Source organism: Python bivittatus, unplaced genomic scaffold (genome assembly GCF_059951505.1).
Source record: "Python bivittatus isolate LINGU-HERP-01145 unplaced genomic scaffold, Pbiv_v1 ctg000520_np1212, whole genome shotgun sequence".
Classification (NCBI taxonomy): Eukaryota; Metazoa; Chordata; class Lepidosauria; order Squamata; family Pythonidae; genus Python; species Python bivittatus.
Genome location: NW_028277080.1, coordinates 74,028 through 96,852, shown reverse-complemented (window position 1 = coordinate 96,852; position 22,825 = coordinate 74,028). Strand labels below are relative to the sequence as shown.

The 22,825-nt window shown below is 38.4% G+C and overlaps 1 protein-coding gene across 3 annotated transcripts; it reads left to right on the top strand.

Moving 5' to 3' along the window:
- The first annotated feature begins 5,435 nt into the window (after nt 1-5,435).
- On the top strand, nt 5,436-19,601 carry LOC103066570 (C-type lectin domain family 5 member A-like). Of its 3 annotated transcripts, none has more exons than XM_088147448.1 (8): nt 5,461-5,615; nt 7,696-7,876; nt 9,189-9,277; nt 9,955-10,011; nt 12,399-12,455; nt 14,610-14,758; nt 16,375-16,484; nt 18,851-19,601. In XM_088147448.1, exons 3-8 carry the CDS (start codon nt 9,199-9,201, stop codon nt 18,966-18,968), a joined length of 570 nt encoding a protein of 189 aa, XP_088003574.1. In that variant the 5' UTR covers nt 5,461-5,615; nt 7,696-7,876; nt 9,189-9,198; the 3' UTR covers nt 18,969-19,601. The 3 variants fall into 3 exon arrangements, with proteins under 3 accessions (XP_088003573.1, XP_088003574.1, XP_088003575.1); XM_088147449.1 differs by having other exon boundaries at nt 7,696-7,888; XM_088147447.1 differs by lacking the exon at nt 7,696-7,876 and having other exon boundaries at nt 5,436-5,615; nt 18,851-19,600.
- The last annotated feature ends 3,224 nt before the right edge of the window (nt 19,602-22,825 follow it).

Genomic DNA, 22,825 nt, shown 5'->3' with positions numbered 1-22,825 from the left:
CCAGAAAGCGGCTGTGGCTTCCCACTGACCATCTATCACTTCTCTTTTTTTATGGGGATTGCAATTCCTCTGGAGGGCATTTTTTTTCTCCTCAGATGTGCCTGCTCCCAAATCTGTTCCTCCCTGAAATTAAATCTGACTACCCCATTTTGGCTGGGGAAGGCAATTTGGAACTGAAAGAAGAGGGAAATGGATAAAAATATTCCTTCCGTCATCCTAATCTGATCAAATTTGCAACTCTCAGTAGCTGTATTTCTGTCTTTAGGTGAGCTGTGCGATCTGCTTTTGAATCTCATTTAATTTAGTTCAGCTAACACATTCTCTAAGAGCTGGTTTAGTACCAGGACACCAGATGACACGCACAGACTCTCTTAAAACGGGCTTCAAAGTACCCATTCAAAATGAAACCTTGGGCAGGCTATGTCCGCTCATTGTTCTGAAAGGATATTATTGTGTTGAGTGAATTAGCATTCCAACACAGGCCCAGACTATGCAATTCACGTGATGATGAAGAGCAAGGAGTGTATCCTGCAGACCCTCCTTTTTCCTGACCCCACCAGGCACTAAAATGCAGTATCATATCTTGCTCCTCTAGAAAAAGAGTCACTTTGAGAGGAAATGATTAGGAAACCCTTTTCCAGGCAGTTCTTCTATTTATAAATAAGACTTCATGGCTAATTTTGACAACCCATTTTTACAACTGACATTTCTCATATTATGAAGAAACTTTTTTCCCTTCAAATGGTAGCTGGCCTTTTTAAAAATCAAATGCATTTCTCTTCCAATACAACAGAAGAATAATACTAATACATATACCAGACCCTGTAACAAATCCAGTTGTCTATTTTGGCCCTACATCTACACCAACAGCACCATCACAGGCCCCAACAAGTACACATACAAGATTAGAGGGGCCTTTCTCTATGATATATGCCCTTCGCTGCCAGCAAAGCCCCTCTGGTTTCTATGTAGAACAAACAGGACAACCCTTACTCACATGAATTAATGGACCCAGGTTTGACATCAGGGCTCAAAACAAGAACAAAATAATATCAAAATAATTACTTCCTGTAAGAAAGTAGTCAGGAAAGGCTGCTAGTAAACACAAATGAAAGGGAGACTGGAAAAAAAGAAAGAAAACAAAAGATGTGCAAAGTAGTTCAGATTATCCATATAGGTAACAATTCACATAATGTTGGCAGCACATCCTGACATGTGAAGGCTTTATGCATTCATCTGGTTGCTGTCCACATTCAAACATTCATCTGTTAAATTTGCTCTCTCGTGGAGGAGAGAATATTGACAGGGTCCCAATGGTGATTTTAACTATCTTAAGAATCACCCAACCATTGTTGTGCCAAAATGACAGTAATGAGTGACAGGTTTTCAATAATCTCAGTGATGGTTAGATGAAGGTATAAGTCACTAGTGGGATTCGCCTGTTAAAAGTAGCTCTGGAAGGAAGGCTCTTGAGCACAAACCCCATAGATCTGCTGTAAGTGGAATTACAAGTCATTATCCATATTCTACAGAATCTATTGCTTTTCTTTGGTCAGGGAAAAAATGACTGTTTTGAAAGACAGGAAACCTTATATGGACTTTTTGCTGAAGGAAGAAAAGACTGAATTGATGATTTCTAGAGTTGGGGATTAAAAAGGGTGAAGATGGTAATTACTCGATAGAAAGAAGGGCAGAAGGCGTAACTAAATTTTCTTTTTTCATTTCATTTCATTTCATTTCATTTCATTTTTTCTTTTGCTTACTTTCTACCTTTTTTGTATACTTTTACTGTATTGAAAAATTCTGTATATATAAGACTTATTTTATGGAATCTATTGCTGTTTTTGGTGAGACCACCTCCTTACATTGGATCCACACAGCAGGCAAGGCTTAGCTGAGTTGATCATTGTGGTCCTTTCCATCTCTATTTAGAAGCAGTTAATGACCCTTCATCCCTTTTTCCACCCATTCCTCTTCTGACATTTCAAAGCAGCTTCCTACTTGGACAAGCCCAGACATAAGGCATCTTATATTTCTTCACTGCATGCTCTCAGCAAAACACACAAACTATATTCCATTTTTAGACATTGCCCTGTTTTTAACTTATTTTAATATACTTCTGGCACAGGGCTGAACTAGACATAGTTATGAGTAAACCTAGATACAGTGTTGTTTGTTCCCTTCATTTCTTATTTTCTACTCAATTTCATAACTAGATTTTATCAGAGACCTCGATCTGAACAATTTCATAATCTCTGCTAGTCAGGTTCATAATGTGGATAGAAAGGTTTTCTGATTTTCCATTTGTATAAATAGTAAAATAGTGTTCCCTGTGCATTTTCCCCATGATACACAATTCTGAGTCGGAGAGGGTTCAACTTTTTGTCCCCAAGCCACAAAGCATTCCTAAAATGCTTCTCTGTTCCTGGAAAGTGGCCCTGACTGCTTATCCTCTTTCTCTGTAGCTCTATGAGTCCTTCATGTTCCAAGTTAAGAATTAATTGACTAAAATATTATTTTACTTCACAAATATTTTATGCATTTTTATTTTATTTTATTTTAATTTAATTTAATTTAATTTAATTTAATTTAATTTAATTTAATTTAATTTAATTTAATTTTATTTTATTTTATTTTATTTTATTTTATTTTATTTTATTTATTTATTACATTTCTCCCCTGCCCATCTCCTCCCAATGGGGGACTCTGGGCAACTCGCACAAAACATTAAAACCATAAATATATATAAATACATAAAACATCAAAAATTTAAAAATATTACTAAAAAAGGGAAAAGGAGAGTCCAAGAAGATGAAGAATCTGGAGCTGAAGACAGCAGGCCTCTATGGGGCTAGCCATCCCCATGCTTGAAGTATTCCCTCCTCACCTCAGGCCAAGTGGCAGAACCAGGTCTTCAAAGCCCTTCGGAAGGCCAGGAGTGAGGGGGCCAATCGCACCCCGGGGGAAGAATGTTCCAAAAAGCTGGGGCTACCGCAGAGAAGGCCCGCCTTCTGGACCCCACTAGCCAGAGTTCTTTTACTGAGGGGGTCCGAAGCATGCCCTCTCTGTGTGACTGGGTGGGATGGGTTGAAGTCATTCCTCCCTCAATGGTGATAAGTTGTTGGAGGAGGGGATGACACAAGCCTTAACCCCAATGGCATTTTGTCCTACCATGGAGAAAACAGTTGATATAGTTGTCAAATACAGCACAAAGAGTGCCCCACTGAAGATGAAGGGAGAATATATGAACATAGGGGTTTTGCAACGACCTTGGGTCTAAGCCATATAAGATTTTGTATACTATTGTAAGCATCTTAAATTGGGTTCAAAAAGTAACCAGGAACCAGGGTGGTTGTTTTAACATGGGACTGAAGTGGTATACAGTGGTACCTCGATTCACGAACTTAATTCATTCCGCGACTCTGGTCGCAACCCGAATCGGTCGCGACCTGAATCAAATTTTCCCATAAGGTTCAATGTAAATACGGTTAATCTGTTCTGACCCCTCCGAATTTGGTCGCGACCTGATTTTGGTCGCGTCCTGAATCAAATTTCCCCATAAGGTTCAATGTAATTGAGGTTAATCCGTTCTGAACCATATGTGTTTTTTTTTAAAACCGCAAAAATATGAAACAAAATACAGTACGGAGAGAGAGAACGCTAACCTTGCTCGACGCGACTTCTGGCGTGGAGGACAGGAAGGTGGGTGGGGAGGCAGTTATTGCTTGGAGGGAGAGTCCCCCTCCCTACAGGAAGCCACGACCACGTGTCACGGGAGGGAAAATGGCCGTGGATCCTGTTCATAACCTGATCCGGCGTTCGCGAATGGAGGCAAAAATTTGCGAACGGAGCTGTTCGTGACCTGAATTGGTTGTGAACAGAAGCGTTCGTGACCCAAGGTACCACTGTACCTGAGAAACATTGTTTGCATCCACCCTGCCATGTTCTGAACTAGTTACAATTTCTGAACTGTTTTCAAGGGCTGCCTCACCAAGCACATATTGCAAGAGTCTAAGCTTGAGATTTATAGTTCATATGTCAAGGGGGATCAGGCCTCTCTCCTCCAAGGAGGGGCACAACCAGTTTATCAGCCAAAGCTAGTAAAAGTTACCTCTGCCATAGATAATATATAGTTTTCCATTTTCAATGCCAGATCTAAGATGACACCCAGTTTGTGAATCGATTGTGGAATTCCACCCAGAATAGGCATATCTCCTAGATCTAGAAGTCCAGACCCTGACATCAGCAATAGCTGTCTTCTCCAAATTCAGCTTCGGCTTGCTCTGATTTGATTCCCCAGCCTTTTCTGAGTTGAGCTAGGAAGCACTCATCTAAGTTTTGAAAGCTTTTCTTTATACATTCACTCATTTCTTCTTTCCTTCCACCCAGCAAGATTCCAAAAGATTCTCTTAAGGTGTCAGAATTCATTCCATCATCCAGCTGGCATCCAGACTGCTGGCACTATGCTTATAGAAGACAAACAGATGGAAGAAAGCTACTACTGGCAAGTTCTTTTTTTCTTTGTGAAGTACTGGTTGTACCCTTTCCTTGCTCTCTGACCAGGTAATTTCAAAAGGTTTTTTCAAGGGGTTGATTTTAGGACTGTGTCTGGCTAGTGGAGAGAATAGATTATGATTTGCTCAGGTGGTGGGAGATGGGGGAACTATGGAAGGGGAACAGGGAGATATCTAAATTAGTTTTGGACTAAACTGGGTTTTCAGATGTCCTACCACTCCCAGAAGCCCCAACAAGCCTGACCTCAGATTTTCTACTCCTGATAAATATGAATCAGTCATTCTTACAGAACATTTTTACCCAGAAAGTAAGTTGCAATGAGTTCACTGAGAGTTACTTCCAAGATCACAGGGTTAATCAAAGGCAATTAATCTCAGCCTTACGGGCTACATGTTACCTACAAAAGTCTTGGATATGTCCTCCAGAGCTTCTCCAACAATGGCTGATAAATTGTAATTTGTGACTACATGGAAAGTAAATGGTATGAACTCTAATTAATTCTCATTTCATTTCAATTTCTATTTAATTAATAAAATGTAATGGGTTTTTAATCCCAAATTTGTTTTTAATTTTAGCTTTTGTGCATAGCCACTGGCATGCCATTCAAAGGAGTAGTGCAGGCTTCAACATAAAACATATTGTGCTTTCCAGATATTTATGCTCAGCACTTCTCCAGCTTGGTACCTTTAGGTGTGGGCCACAGGGGCTACAATTATGGGGTCTGACATCCAATCAATTTGGAGGATGTCTAATACACAGTCTAAAAGTGTTTTTATAGCTCTAGTCCACAAATATCCAAGCCATCACTTTATACCAAACTGTACAAGCCATGAGTCCAAGTCCAGCTGCCAAACTTGTGCTTGGTAGGAAGTCTTGAGAAAAAGGAAGTGTTTCATAACTCAGACAGTGGCGTGTATGAGTGTGTATTGCTAATATCTTCACACAAAGGGAGAAGTAGCATAACTTCTTAGGGCTTAACAGTTGCTTAGGAAGAGTGAGACTGCATAAATCTAAAGGGAATGAAAAATGTTCAGACAGCTGTCATCTGCTGAAGAATTATATTGGAGTACTTTCTCATCTCTGCGGAATCCTCTTGATAAGTAATATTTCCATTTCTTCTTTTTTTCTTTTCTAAAATTAAAGTGTGGTTATCAAATCCATCAAATAACAGACTGCTAACTTAGAAACCCAATAATATTACATGATCTGCTTCAAGATAAGGGTTAAACTGTTTCAGAGATCCGTTTTGATTTGGGTTCTTTTTCGGTGCTGAATTTCTACTCTGAAATGGATGACGCTTCCAGGTTAGCTCAAGCCCTGGGCTACAATGTTAGAAATGAAAAATGTTAGAAATGTTTTTGTTTTATTTAGGACTGTCGTCCAAAATACAGATGTAATAAATCATAAAATATATACATACATGCATAGATGCTACTGACAGATTCTATCCTACGGCATTTGTTTTGAGTCCCAGAAGTGAGTGGAACTTTGGTCTTTCCACATAAAACCCACTCCTACACTTGTTCATGATCAACTTTGGGTGGTGTGTGGAAGTAAAATGATTGGGAATTAGAAATCCCATCCAAAATTGGGCATTTTGCAAGTTCAGTAAACATTTATCTGTTCTTTTTGTGGCACGGGAGAGGTTCTTCTAATAAAAGTATTGCATAACATCGGGGCTAATTGGGGAATTCCCAGGGTGTAGGCTAGATTAGGAAGAGAGCAACACTCCAGCAAGAGAAAACAACAACACAACTTTTCCACCCTCTTGCCAAGAAAATTGCATAGATGCCGACGTCCTTGAAGAGCTGAGCTTGATTCAAGATGGCCTTTACCTTTTATACCGATTTTAAAATAAAAATAAAATAAATTATATCCTCCCCTGAGAAGAACTTGCTAGTAGTAGGTTCCTTCCATCTGCCTTTATTTTTTTTTTCTGGCTAGCAGGAAAGGAGACGCTCAACCCCACCCTCCAGCACTTCTGGGTTTACATCATACATTAAATTAGTGCTTGTTTTAACTAGAATTTCCTGAATAAGCCACACACAGCAATAAAGCAGACGTTGCATTAATCCAAACCAGAGAATCCACATTGTGTTGTTAATGAGCTCTGTCATTTTGGATTTTTTTCAACACGGATTGTTAACAGATTATAAAAGAGATGCTGCCTCTTTAATATTAGGGTCTCTAATCCACTTAATTTGAGTCGAGTCTTTCTGAACCTAGGATTGTCTGGAAGTGTTGGATTTTTCTATAATCCCTAGCCAGTACAGATTCGAAATCTGACACGTGGGGAGACCTCAACATTGGCAAAGCCTATTTCAAAGGTAGTAATGAATTAATGTGATCTCACAATCACACCCCAGAGGTATACAAAAAGAATGAAAGCAACCCTTAATAAAGCAGCCAGCCGGCAATAAAATCACCCACTCTAAACAAGAATTAAAATAACGCACAAGAAATGGGAATTATGATATATGGATAATTATGATATATAGATTAGATGATTAGAAAGAATAGAAAAAACGAAAGTTATGTTGTAAACTTAGAGTCAGAGTTTAATGTAAATTTATACTTATATCTGTTGCAAGGAAAGTTGGAAGTCATTCTTCTTTGCATTTCTCTTTCTTCCTTTTTCTTTTTCTTTCTGCCCTTTTGACTTTCTTTCTTTTTCATTCCTTTTTTCTTTCTTTACTCTCTATCTTAAATATTAGTTTTTGTTAGTTTTTATCTTTCTTACCTTAAAATCCAATAATGTTATTTGGAAAAAAAATATAAATGGGGGGGATTTATTTATTTATTTATTGCATTTATACAGCTGCCCAACTCAGACGAGGAGACTTTGGGAGGTGACCCGTAGAAATAATCGTTGTGCAATAGCAGTCTAAAAGGCAGTCTGCTCCTGAAACAGTTGCTACTGTACAAAATTGTACAGTACATTGTACATCCAAAATGTACAAATTGCATAAATTTGAGTCATCTAGATCAGGGCTATTTTTACATGAGGAAAAGAAAGGTTCTTTTTTTTTTTTTGGAAATGCATAATTCTTCTTTAGCCTAGTTTTGGTGACACATCGTCTCTTGCCATTCTTGCTGCCCTTGGATCAGGAATAGCAGTCAATCTCTTTTTCTCCCCATACACCCTGTTTCTTGCATTGCATGCGCTCTGATGCCATCCAGCATTTACAGCTGTTTCCCAGATGGAATATACATTTGTCCACCTCAAGTAAGACCTTCCTAAGGATAGACCCTGACTTTAGCACACAGATTCCCCTGCAACCCTTCTCACCTCTCCAGGTGAAAAAGTTTTTGTTCTTTTGGAAACTGGAAGGAGTTCTCAAGCAGGAGGAGGATAAACAAGGTATGCACTGAGGTATGTGGGGAGAGAAAGAGAATTTAATTTAATATTTATTACATTGTGGTCAATGACTAACAAGGTGAAAAACACAGATACAACAAAGGTAGTATAGCGGTTATATAACACCTAAAAATTAAGTCTTAAAACATGGAGAAAGGGACACATTGAATATGTTACAATAAAACAATATAAAAAAGAAGATTAAATAAAAATAGATAAAATAGGAACAAATTAGCTAAGAACTGCACTAAAATTGTTTTCTGTTTGTGTATTGTAAGTCTAATCTTTTGCCTCTAGTGATTATTGTCTTTATACAAAGTCATTCCATGTGTGTTTTACACAAAGTGGCATCTTTTTATATCAAAATTTCTTCTAAATAGGAGCACATCATCATCGTTTTGGGATCTGCTCAGAGCCTTCTCTTTCCCTGTGTTTTTCCACTGGAGGCTCTTCTGAGATGTTATCTGTGATTTGAGCAGCCTATCTTTTTATCTCTTCTTTTGTACAATATTTAAAGTATTTTATGCTGTAAGTCACCTGGAGTTGGACAGCCAGATAAATGAAATAATAATAAAGAAATAATCAGAACACTGTACAGACAGCACTAACTGCATATGAAAAGAATAACAACCCACTGGCAAAACAGTGCCTGAAACTTGTTAGTAAAATTAACATTGTGTCTACACATTCAGAAGTAAGCTCTGCTTGATATGGTAGGATTTATTTCTGAATATTTTTAAACTAGCAATTAAATTATTATATATACATATACAGTCCACACAGATACTATATTTAATAGTACTTTCTCACATTTATTAGAATTGGCTGGGATATAGAGAAAATATTCTGTAAACCTACTGTATCTACATTCCCTACATTCTATTCCAAGCTGTAGGGTATATGTATGTTATACATTTATGGATCTTTCTTATATATATCTTATCCTTCTTATATACTTATGGTAGAAGTATAGAACATATTAGAGTGTGTCACTATTCTCCTCCTCCACCTTCTAATGTCATGGTGGTTCAAAGTGGTATCTGTTGAGAAAGAAGAAGACAGTCTGCTCAGATCCAAGTAAAGCAGCCCTCCTTAAGAAGCACAAGGGATTCTGAGAGTTGATATCCAATGTATCTGGACGTCATCCGGTAGGAGAAAGTTGGGCTAAAGTTACTCAGATTTAACTCACAGAGAGATATTTGTCATCCAATCTGTCACGTCCATTGATTGACAAATTTCAGCATTTGTACACTGCTCTGGAAAATTAACTTGCTAAAACATGGGGTGTCATTGAAATGCTATTGAACTTTTTCAGATTAACCAGAATGAATTGGCAACAAGTAGCTCCTGGAGTAATCCTTTTACTGGTCAAGGTCACAGGGACATCTCTATTTTTTGTTTTTCGTGAGTACTGGCCAGATTTTAATGTCAATGCTTCTTTGATAATCATCTCATTGTCTCTTTCTTTTCTCATTTCTTCCTGTCTTGTATATTTTATAAGGGCTTTGGGGTTTTGAAATACTGATCTATATATTTATATTTGAAAAAGTAAAGCCATATCTCACTCTTCTGTTATTTTATTTTTTATTTTTTATTGATTTTATTGTAATGTCTTTGATTGTCATGAGCCACCCAGAGTAATTGGTGGCATACGGTTAATAAATTATTATTATTATTATTATTACTACTACTACTACTACTACTACTACTGAAATGTGTTGAGTTTCTGTGTTTTACTATGCCTCAATATGTAGAGAAATAAATAAGCCCTATTGTTTACAAGATGGTTTTTGGTTTTTCAAAGAAATGCTTTTATATGCCACAGTCATTCTTTACAGTGCTTTTTTTATTATCCCAACATTGAAAACAAGAGGCAGATTAAGACTGATATGGAGAGACAGAAGGTTCCCTAGGGAAAACTTGAGATTTAAACTAAGGGCTTGGCTCTTATCTTTCCTTTGACTCCCTCAGCTGACAATGAACTATGATGACAAAACAATTGAGTTTACTTCATACTTTATTTTAGCAAAAATATTAAGGAATTTTTATCAGCTGCTATTTAAAAATGCTCTTCTTTTTAGTTCCACAGATCTTTCCCATGGGAAACATCACTTTTACCTCTAAAGAAAATTATTCAGGTAACTCTACATAAAAATCCAGAGATTTCTGGGTCTAGAAAATAACTGGATGGGGGATAAATGTACTCTGAAGTCTGTTGAGAGAAAACCATATTATGTGGTATTTTGCTTAAACTCCTCCCATTCAATTTCAACATTCTTGAATGTTGAAAACCCCTTTTCTCAATCTGAGGAAAAGGGTTTTCGATATGCAAGAATTTTCCCCATTGAATGAGAGGAGCTTAAGTACAATTAAGTAAGCCTCATCTAGATGTCTCCCAAATTTGGCCACACTAGGCAACCTGCATTGCTGACTAGAGGCAAAGAAGCTCTTCTCAAAGAGAGCAAGATGCTTATGTAGGGTGGAAACAGCTGTGAGGTGGCAAGCAATAAGATGGTCCAAAGGCATTGGATGTTTGACATGTGCTGTTCTGTAGCTGATGGCTTTGGATGACTAGCCATACAACATGGATGCTAGAAGCTCTTTTCATTTGATCGCCCCTGACTTCCAGATGCCCTCACACACACCATCTTCAACAAGCAGATGGTGCCCTCCCTGTATCACTAATGCAGGGAGGAATGGCAAGATTCTACAAGCTGCAGGCCCTGATCCTCATGTCCATCCCAGATATTTGGTCCAACTGAGTGCAGCGTGTGCTTATTACTTTGCCTCACTGTGCACTAAGATGAGAAATGAAGCAATGTCTGCTATGGAAGGTCTCAGCTCTTCCCATGATCCCGACTGAGGAACAGGTAGGTCCTGCTTCATGCTGAGGTGCTGGATGTGGCTTTACACAGCAGATGAAGTGAATATGGCCTTGAACTCTCTATAGAGCATGAGCTGTATCAAATCTCAGCTGCGGCTCCATGGTCACAGAGAGCGGGTCTAAATATAAAGTGCAATCCCTTAAGTGTCATTTGTAGTCATCTGCTGCATGGTTCATAAACTATGTCTACAGGATCTAGAGGGGAATGACCTAGAGGGGAATAATTGGTTCTTGCCTCACCAGCTTCAGTCCTTATAAAGGCAGGAAGAGCAGGTTAGGCTGTCCAGTGAATGCTTCTCCTAAAACAACAGCAGCAGAAGCCAGAACCCCAATTCTGTTTGGTTGCCTCCTGGGAAGCTTTTGCCTAGGAGTGGATTTGAAAAGCAGAAAGTTACTCTGGTTGGTGGACTCTTGGAGTCTTTGATGATGGTTACATCATTCATTCCTCCTCTTGACTTTCTTTATGGAGACTTTAAAAATGAAAAAAAAACCCAAAACCCAAAACCCAAAACCAAAACAAAACAAAAAACCCCCTCAAAATGCTAGAAATGCTATAAAAAGTTTGGAGCTTTCTTCCATACATAGTACAATGTTGCAAAGCTCAATAATACTGGAAATTAATTCCTTGCAGAATGGAATAAATTCTGAAATTTCAGTCTAAGATATTTTTATTAAACTTTACCAAACTGCATATTCCTTCAAAACATAATGCATTGGCATTATATATGATAACAGCTGCAAGTTTATATGCTTTTTATTGGAAAAGATCTCTGATCCCCTGATGGAAGAATGGTTAATTAAATTGTGGGAATGTGCTTCGATGTCTAGAATAACTTCATATCTAAAAATAAATCTGATGTACAGTTCAATCTTATTTGGAAACCATTTCTGGATTACAATTATATACATGTAATTATGCCACATTCCAAATTTGGGTTCTAGAGTCTATATTTTAATTTAATACACAGCCTACATATTATTTACACTATATTAATGTATTGTTTATCATTTATAGCTTTTCCATTTCCTCTTACTGATTTCCGTTGTGCCAACCAAATATTTTTACAGTTCAACAGAGACATGTTTTGACTAGAAATTGGATATGAAATATCTTATAGTACTCTAAGTTGTTAATGGTGCATTAGAATATATTAGCCATATGATATTTTAGATGTGTTGGTTAGTAGAGATTTGATCTCCTGTATTATGTTGCTTACACTGGTTTCTTTTTCTTCTTCTTTTCCTTACTACATTTTCTATGTCCTTTCAGTGTGTATTTGTATCAGTGTTATTTCTTTTTCTTCTTTTCTTGGAATTATAATGATAATAATAATATAAATTAAAAATGAAAATGCAAACATCTCTATGCTGGTAGGATTGCTAAATGTAGGTGTATGTGCTTCATGCTCTTGTTTGCTCCATGTCACATTTTCCTGCAAAGGCATGTTTGAACTTGTTACTTTGACCTGTTTGCTACAGTTCTGTTCCTTTAGTGTCAAAAGAAGAGTAGTTTTGCTGAGAAAGGATGCATACATGACTTATGACTGCTTTTTAAAATTTTGTGTACCACTGAGTATTGAGGATGTAAACGCAATGTAGATTTAGGATGTAAATGATGGCAACCAATTTTTTGTTTCCTAGGGTGGACCCCCTCTCCTGAGCAGACCTCTTCCCTCTCTCCCTTGCTTCCTACCACAGGTAGGAAGTGAAATTCTTTTTTTTTTTTCCTCCATATTTGACAGCCAGCTAGGGATGGGTGGAAGGGGAGTGCAGGAAGAGATAACCCCGCTAGTGAACCTTGGAATACCAGAGTGGTGGAAGATAGCTCATGTATCTGACTGTCTACAAGGTTAGGGGTGGACAACATAAATTGAGAAGTTTCTTTTAAAACAGAGTGAGAGAAGATAATTAACTGAAGCTATCTTGTGTGAGATATTAAAAACTGCAAATCAGCTGCTTTCCCTTCACATTTTCATTTAATCAGCATATCTGTATCCTAGGGTAAAAAGTTCCTTCTGGGCAATAAATACATAAGATTTAATATGAGCCACATTTTATTACTACGTAGTGTCTTTTGATGGCGTTCCTCATATTGACTCAGATAGGGCTGCCATATCTGAGCTCCAGAAAACCTTGAAGACCACTAGTGCAGGGTTCCTCAAACTTGGCAACTTTAAGATGGGTGAACTTCAACTTCCAGAATTCCCCAGCCCGCAAATTAAAGTTGCCAAGGTTGAGGAACCCTGCACTAGAGGGCATCAAAGAGTTAAACTTTTCAGTATACCTTTACTGCCCTATAGCGGTCATCCAGATTTCAGTAATCTAAACAATGGTTATTCAATTATTCAGTCACTTCCAAGTCTTTGTGACCAAGATTTTCTTCCAGCCACTAATCCATTAAGTTCTTGTACTCTCCTGTTTGATGGATTTACCCACCTTGTCTTCTGACAACAATTGTCTTCTATTTTTTCCCACATTATGCACCCAAAATATTTAAGTTTAGCTTCATTATTAGCACTTCTAGTGAGCTGTCTCATTTAGATATGGTAGTCCATATCTAAGAGGAAGGGCTATTCAACCAAGATGGGTGGTAGAATGTCTTGCATTATTGATATCACATAGGAATTGTTTACAGAGGGAATTAGGTAAAACATCTGAGGGAGCAAAGTTTAGAAGCTTGCAGATTAGGACTCTTCTGTGGATTTCTCATCTCCTTATGAAAAAATTCATAAGTCTCTTTCTTTCTCCTTACAAGAAAACAGACCTTGAACTGATCTTTAAAGAGCACAGTCATGAGGTGTTGTTTTCAATTGTGCAAAATCAGCACCTAAAAGATTAAGAAAATTGCCTGTAACTTTGCTTTCCAGGAATTTTCTGCAGAGAATATGATCCTACATTTAGGCAAACGCTAAACAGTCAATGGTTCTGAAAAGAAATACATTGTTAATACCCATTAATGCATCCTCAAGGTTTTGTAGTTTCCTTACAACATTACAGTAAACTAAAGAAAAAGAAAAGCTGCTTTAGTTATAGTATGGCTGTGTTAACTATTTTTAATTGCAATTTTGGGCCTGAAAGCATGCCCTAAAATGCAATGGGCTGAATTCAGACTAAGCCAACTTCACCGAAGCCATAGTGTGGCAAACCTGAAACAAAACATTGCATTCTGGAAATTCTGTTGACCTGTTTTGGGCATTTCAGCAGAAACTAAACCCTGAACATTTTGACAGCTCTGGGTTCCAGATGTTTCAGCCAACAGTGGGGTTTTGAACAAGCCTCTTCTGCTGCAAAAATCTGGATGGCCACTAGTTGGCAAGAAAGAGATGCAGAGAACTCTTTGCTGCAATCTTGTGGTCATTTGGATTTTTGCAGTCATGCTCTGGTTACATTAGCTCTAGCCTTCCCTGAACTTAAAGCAACCTTTTGCTCTGGGGGGCGTGCATATTTTAATTGAAAGGAAGGCAAGTGGGCACAGCTTTCCTGCATTCACTGGACTTCATGCTGGAGGAGAGGAAGAGTTAGATCAGGAAGCAGGAAGTAGCAGGGAAGCTGCTGAATAATGGAGAACCAGGCTGGGAATTCAGCCACTAGATCAGCATCTCCCTCCATTGTGCAACAGGAAAACAGACTCAAAATCACCGTCAAAAGACATTCTCCAGAAATAGTAATGTGCTCTGTCAATAAGACAAAAATGCTTGTAGTGGTAACAGGGAATAACAATCAAATCCCAGTGGTGACATTGGAATGGAATCAAGATGGTCCTAATGAAAGTTTATGTGTGTCGTGTTTCTGGCACTCCTGCAACTGTCACTATCACTTTCAAAATCCTTTATTCCTTGCATCTTGCTGTAGCCCAGATTCCTTTGACGCAACCAAGGTGGGAACGATTCAGAGGGAATGATTACTGGTTTTCTGAAGAGAAAGAAACATGGCTGATAAGCAAAGCTACATGTAGAGATTGGCAATCAGACCTTGTGATCATCAGTGACAGAAAAGAACTGGTAAGTCTATGGTCACTTGGGAGGAAACAAATTACATCCTTCAAGTGTCCATGCTTTCATATCCCTTTAACCTGAGAAAAGATCCATGTCAGGATCTTCAGAACATCCAGTGTATCAGTGAGGCAGTCACAATCCTCTTACAAAACAGACATAACTTTCAGGATTCCAGAGTAAGCTCATTTATCATAGTTGGAATATGGATTGTAGTGTGGAGTATGAAACACAGAGTCAGTGTGTGAGGCAGGCCTACTTTATATTTTGGGTAGATTAACCATGAGTCAAAAAAATCAGGAGTTTGCAAGGACTTGAAAGAAATGCAAACTCTGTGCAGTGAGGGCTATGGGTGAGAGGAAAGTATCCTGAGGAATGCATGATAAGGGTCCTTAAGACTGTCCAGTAGGCATAGCTCTTACCTGTAAGGAAACCTGGTTTTGTTGGTCATGTTGTGAGTTGGAAGATTAATGTCACACAATGCTAACCGCTCAAGGAGGAAGGAGAAAAAAGTATCAAGATACTGTTTTAGATCGAAGAGAAACAACTATGGATTATATCTTTCTGTGCTAAGCAAGAACTTCTTAGCATCCATAAAGACTGCTGGTACTTTAAAATCGTGGATACAGTAGTCTGAATGTCCTTTCAGAGTCTGGAAGGAACACAGGCATTCTTCTATTCTGCAGTGAGTTCTGAAAGGAGAAGAGTGTGCAGATTGGTTAGGATCAGTAACATCAGCAATATTTCAGCCTCCCAGATCAAAAAGTCCATCTTCAAGTGAATCATCTTCAAGTGAATCTGAATACCAAAACAAAGCTGCCTGCTTTGGAGATCTATCCAGTCTTCTCTTTTTTCAAAGCAAAACATGTTTTTTAGGGTCCAAACTGAATAAGTCCATATAAGAAACTTCAGAACTATTTTGGAATCGGGCTACAGTTTGACTGAGTACTCTATATTTGCTTCCATTCAAAATTTGCCTTTATTGGTAGACTCAAATCACAGTGTGTCTGGAAGGGATGTGTTTTCAGCAGAGTGTGTGTGTGTGTGTGTGTGTGTGTGTGTGTTGGGTGCAGCCAACAGATGCATCAGCAGCAATAGGGCTCAAGGCTTCCCCAATCTGCCATTCCAATGTCTCACTGCCATTTGTCTACTGGGTGGCTGCTAGCAGTCCTTGAACAAGCCTGTGGAATCTACTGAATCTCCACAATCTTACAAGCAAGGACTACCAGCATTAGGGAAGCAGCATTTGATCTGCAAGATTTGATTTGCAACACATGGCTGGCATATTGAAAAGTTCATGATTTTTTAAGCATGATTTATCTTTGTTCCCCACCCCCCACACCCCCTTAATAAACAGTATACAGAACTGATTCTTTCACATGGCACTTGAGAAGCTAGAGATGAATGTGGACAAGATTCCTGTAGCTTTAAAAAGGAAACATCGGACTTTGGGCAGAAGCATCTGTGGTTTGAGTTATGGCAACTTACTCAACTTATATCCTTCATCAGGATGAAGAGCATAGGGGCTTCACCCTTCTGTTCAGACTACTTCAGGCTGCTTGTGATTTTCATGGCCCTTAAGAAGAACCTTTCATTTTCCATATTTATTTTACTTTTCTTGCCAGGAATTTATTATGAACAAAACAACAATGGCTGATTATTTCATTGGACTCACCTATTCAGAAATCAAAAATAAATGGGTGTGGAGTGATAACAAAGAGCTCAACTTGAACCTGTATGTTTCATTTTTTTTCCACTTTTCTTCTTTAGGGAGGGAGGGATCTATTTTCCCCATATGTGATCATTTCATATGTTCTGTTTCCATTCATAAACTGCAACTTCCTTTTTAAATCTACATGAAAACATTGTCATAAATAGGTACTTATAAATGTATTTTCTCAAAGGTTTATATATTTACTTTTAACCTTTCTTCGATGAAAATAAGGATCATCCCTAGCCCATAGAATATTTACTGGTAGAATCCAAGACTTTCCATGCCTCCAGCAAACTCTAACACATTACTATTTTTAGAAAATCTGCATTTAGTTTGCATGATATCAGTGATAATTTGGAACTATAGTTGTGTACTATAATCCTGAAGTAGCACTGGCCAAGAGTTGTGTACAAAACACGAGTGAAGTACTGCTTCAGCAGTTGTTCACTTTCTGTGGGCCTCTTGTTAAAATATGATACCATATCTATTAAGCTCTATAATTTTTAGAAACAAAACAGCAATGGCTGATTATTTCATTGGACTCACCTATTCCGAAATGCTGCTAGGGGATCAATGAATCCCCACAGGGGGAAGACTGAGGGACATTGGTGTACTGCTCTGTTGCTGAAACATGCTTCATGGTGCCGGGCACACCCCCCCCCTCCACACCCAAGACTAGAGATTGCCATATTTTATGTTTTTTTAATGAAACGGCCCAATCCATTTATGTTTAAAATTAGCATGTGTGGCCAATTTCCAGCATCAGTTTTAGAACACAGAATATAATTCTGGAACTCTAACACTTCCATTAAGTTGTCGGGGCAGACCATACTAAAATGAATACTGAGTTACAAATGAAGTAGTGTGCGGTGAGGAGGCTCCGATTCAATTCTTCCAGAGCTAAGCAACATCTGTTTGCCCAGAGCCAAATGGTGGGGTGTCTACTTCCTCCTTTGCTTAACTTTTGGGTGCAGAGGGGAACAAATCATTTTCATTATAAAGGGGGCATTATCCTATGGTGAAGGGGGCCGCGGTGGTGCAGCGGCTTAATGACGCTGAAAGTTGCCGGCCAGAAATGGCTGATGCTTCCGCGGTTCGAGTCCAGCCTTCGCATTAGCAGGGTGAGCTCCTGTTTCCTCCCCAGTTCCTGTCAACCCAACAGTTCGAAAACTCACGTGAATAGATAAATGGGTACTCTCACTCCGGTGGGAGGAAAAATGCTGGCGGCCCCTTGCAAAAGGAGTCAGGAGCAGTAAGCGCGAAAAACCATGCACGCCCGAAAAGGAAACCCCGCCTCCTGCGCTCGCCAGCTGGGCTCTGCTCTAGGAAGGAGGCTCTGGCAAACCACTTCTGAACAATTGCCTTGAAAACTGCAAGGACTCGTCCAAGCAGTCACTGCAGAGTCGGTAACAACTGAGCGCAGATTTTTTTAAAAAAAAAATCCTATGGTGAACTTTTGAGGCGGCCAAATCCAGTTGCTACTTAATTAACATTACAGGCCCACAGTGAATTGAGATGTGAAGATTGATCCCTGTTCTTTCAGTGGAGCTCAGCCCTGATAGGAATTTTTCTCCTTTCTATCCTATAATTGCTTGTCAGCTCATCTAACTCCAAATAATTTCTTGCTGTACTTCTGCTGGTAAGAAACCAAGAAGAGCTCAGGAATTCATTCTTTCTTGGCTCTGAGTTAAAGGAGTTCATTCTGCATTCTGGATAAAATATTTTAATTCATCAGGATTAATTCCTAATTTGATTTATAATCTGACCTGTTTTTATTTTCTTTTTGCCTTTAATAAAACAGAACAAAGGAAAAAATTAGAAATAGCGAAAGAAAAGAAACGACAAAAAAGCAATGCTTTGTATTAATCTGACCTTTATTAAGGCTAGATTTCTATTCAGATTTTTTGCCATTTTAAATTTGACCTTTATAAAAAGCTAATCTCCTATTTTGGTTTCTTTGCCCTATTTCATATTTTTGCTAGTGACACTTAACATATCTTAACTTGTTTCTTCCTTTCCATGTTCCTTCTTAATCCATTAAAATATAAATAGAGGGTCATAGAAATATCTTAAAAGACATTACTCCTTTTTCTTATGATATAGTGAAAGAATATTTGAAGTCTCTTCTAAATTCTCAGTTACTTTTTAAGGTAACTACTTTTCTTAAATTGATCTGGTCTTTGTGCCAAGTAACTCTTAATCTGGTTATAAAACCCTTGATATCTCTTTCCATTACTGTTTCCCCAAATACATAAACTAACCAGTTTGAGTTGTAAGATTAGTATTTCTATTTTGGGTTGGACACATGCTTTATGTTACTAGATTTGTTGAAACAAACTCCAGTTTTGTTTTTTGAATTGTGCTGTTGTGCTGTTATTTGTTCACAGCTTTCCCATCAAACAAGCAACAATGAATGAAGAATGTGCTGCTATCAGAGCAGGAAATGTGAGTCCAGTATCGTGCTATCAAACATTCAACTGGATTTGTGAGAAGACATATAGTTAATTGATTGAACTGAAAGAGTCCAATGCGAGGCTGGATAGGAGTGAAGACTGAATAACCAGCAGACCTTGTTCATTAATAAAATTGGTCCTTTCATGATCTCATCCTTCATTTACTATATGCTATTGTATTTGCTGCTGTATCAAGACCATCACAGCATTTTATGCTGTAAGGGAAGATATGAATAGTTTCCTAGATAGAAGGATTTTAAATTCTTTTTTTCCCACATGGAAATCCTTTGTGCAATTCTTGATTCTGAGAATTACGAAGAGATGAGATACTAATCAGTAGAAATCTAGTAGGTAATCTGAAAAGAGATACAAAGCTCAGATATGCCTGTGTCCTCCTCCTTCCTTTCCTTATAGCAGAATGAGATCTTGGGGGGGCCAAACAGGCTCATGTTAACAATTGTGCCTAATTATCTCCTTCTGTGGCTGTTTCAAGATCCAAAAAAGAGCTAATTCTTCTCCCTGTTCCTGAAAATACTGCAGGGCTATGGTGACTATGGACTATCACAGGGTCCACATGTCACACTAAACTGTGATTTGTTTCACTATGGTCTCCTGAGCCAAAAGCCATGGTTTCCAAAATGATACATGTGAATCCAACCAACATCTTGGAGCCTACTCCTTTGGGGCTGTACTTGGGGAGGGGGGAAAGAGGGATGGGGTTATGATGTCATAATAACTGATTGAAAGTTCTCTAAGCAGGCCACCAGACTGATGTTAGCAGTTTATAAATACACATCAGAGTATACGTCTGGTGGCCTGATTAGAGAGCTTTCAATCAGTTATTATGACATCATAATCCCATCCTTCTTTCCCCTTTGTGCATGTTGAATAACAACATTTTGAAGTATAGCTTTTTCCTACATTAGTGAATATAGGTGGGTTAGCTGCCTTTTCAGGCTGTCGGCACTATCACATGATGTGTCTAACAAAGAAAGTTTAAAACATGTGCAAGGTTTCTTGAAGTCCTGTGAAGTTTCAAATTATTTTTATCTATATATTCTCTTCTGCTCAGCAAATGCTGGTAATTTAGGGCCAGTTCAGCTACAGCTGTAAGATATATGTGGCTCTGTTTTTTGTAAATTAAATGTTGCAAGGTCAAATAATTCTAATTTTTCCAGGTGTTTTGACAATTCTATTGTTACAGCTCCTAATGCTCCTATTAATTGTCAGATTCAGCCAGCACGGCACAGCCAACACCACTGTTCAGTTTCAGCACCCCTAGTCAATTTCACCACAGGCAGCAGAAAAGAGGAAGTGGGGCAAACCGCAAGTCAATTACCGGCAGGTGGGGCAATTGACTCAGGGCAGGAGCGGATATTTTGTAACAAAGCCGGCTTCCCTCAAACACCCCAGGCAATGCAAATCACAGCAACTCGGAAGCACCGCAATTCAGTAGCAGTCCGCAAGCAATCAAGGAGCCCCGGCTTGGCCCGCAGAAGAAAAGCCCAACGAATGCAACGATCACACACACAAAGGGCAGCAATCAGGGGGACAAAGAAACTCGGCTGAATCTGCCATTAAGACGAGGGGAAGAACACCGCTGATGAACGGGGCAAAGGGCGGGAACAAGGGGTAACTCCTGGTCAAGGGGGAATACCCTATAAAACCCCTGTATGTAACCGCACCAAACCAATCCTGGCTTTGTCTGTAACCACTATGCATTACACCTGAGTAAACTGTGTCTCACGGAGTCTTTTATTCAGCGCTGAATGCAGCGATGCTTACATTAATTATGGGGAAAACTTTTGCCAATTTATTCCATAATCTCTGCATTTTGGATGCCAAGTCCTGATATTTTACAGTCTTTCCTTTTTGAGCTAAGCTGCTGTCATTTGATATTGACACCTTTCTGAGCAAAACTTGCTTTTCTTCAACTGCTGTGACATCTGGCATATTGTGATCTAGATGTCAGTCCATCTGGATTCAGAAGGCTCATAACATTTTTACATGGTTGTCCTGGAGCACCTCTTTGACATTATAGTTGTACCAATGTTGTGGGTGCCAGATCCATGCTTTTTACATGAATTCCAAAGTACCATTTTGCCATGCAATCGTGTATCTTATAATCTGTCTACGCAATTTTGGTTCAGCCAGTTATTAGGTGTTTAACAGTCTCAGTTTTCTCTTTGCATAATCTACACTTCCTGTGGTTTCCGGTGTTTTGAATTCCATTTTGTATGGCATTTGTGGCTAATGTTTGCTCCTGTGCTGCAAATATTAATCCTTCTGTTTCCTTCTCGATGGAATCTATCTGAAGCCAAGTTTTGCTACTGTTTTTGCCCTGCCTTCCTTTTCTTTCAGCAACTGATCCTGCAGAGGTTTGTCTTTTTCATTCGCTATTCTGGCTGTTCATTTTTATATGCTGCTGTTGATTCTGCTACATTCAAAATGCTTCCCTTTCAAACATTTATTAATATTTTCACTTTGCTTGCATTAATGTAACACCGACTTTCTCTGGTATTCAGATGCTCTGTGCTGCTTTTTTTGGGTGTAGTGCATGATGTATTATCATATGTTTTCAGTCTTGTGAGTTAAAGCATCTAGTTCAGCTTGTGTACAGTCAACAATACCTGCTGGGTGGCATGTTACAGGGAGAGTCCAAGTATTAATGACTTTGACTGTGGAGTCCTTGGTGCTCTCTCAGCTTGGTTGTTTGCTTGCAGACATTCCCTTACAACCAGCTAGGTGACATCATCAGTGCAAGTGAGAGAACCTTTCAATCTTTATTACAACAAGTATAGACAAACTTAGTAAATCTTCACCCTCTATAAGGTTACAAACAGGCATCTCTTCATTTCATATCTCATCCCTCATCTGTCAGCAAATCCATAAAACATCAACTTTTCAATCCCGGTGTCAGCAAAAGGTCCATGAAGGGTTGCCAGAACTTGACAAATAAATGTCTTATTTTAACCTTGATGAAATAAACCAACTTTATATCCCTTCCTTTTACTTCTAACAGTCTTAATCTTTAGTTCATTCAAATGTTGTCACAGGAGTTGATTTCTCTTCAATTCTTCTTTATCCCAGCACACAAACTTCTTCAAGGGTTTAACAAGCCTTTTTTGTAGATCCACTAAGAAAACATTTTCCAGGTCATTCTCTTGGTTTGTCATTTGTATTTTCCCTTTAATTTTTAAAACTTCAGCCAGTTTCTTTTGTATATCCAGTAAAGGGTCCTCTTCAAAATCATTCTCTTGGCCTGTCATTTGTAGTTCCACTGTTGGTACCTTCTCTGTCTTGTCAGACAAAATATGCTCCACATCTGTCATTCCCTCACTGACACCTTTTGGACATAATCAGTCCATAGAATCAGACATCATTACTGACACTGTTGAAATTGTAGCTACAAATTCCTGGCTCCATTTTTCAAAGATCCCCTTTAATATTTCCAATGTTATGAAGTTTTTTGTCATTTTGTAAGCCCCAGTTAACCAACACCAAAAGCTGGCTTGTATTCTTTTCCTTCTACTTAGAATCTTTATTCCAATCTAGTGCCCAGTTTCTAAAATCATAAAGTCGCTTATCTTTGTTATGAGCCAAAATAGCCAAAATAACCCTGGTTCCCATGAAAAGCTAGTTATTTTTTATAGTTAATTCCAAAACCTTATAGTAAAAGTCAACATTCCAAATTTAACTGGACCCTTAATTTGTTTATAATCTGTTTTGATCTGTTTTTGATCCTAGATCAAAATCTTATTTAGCTTTTTGCTTTTTATTTCAATCGCCTCACATGGTTGTTTTTGTGGGGAAAATAGGAGAAAGGAGTACTAGGTTTGTTCGCCACCTTGGGTTATTTATAAAAAATAATAAAGGTGGGATTAAAAAATCTAAAAAAAAATTCTTTAG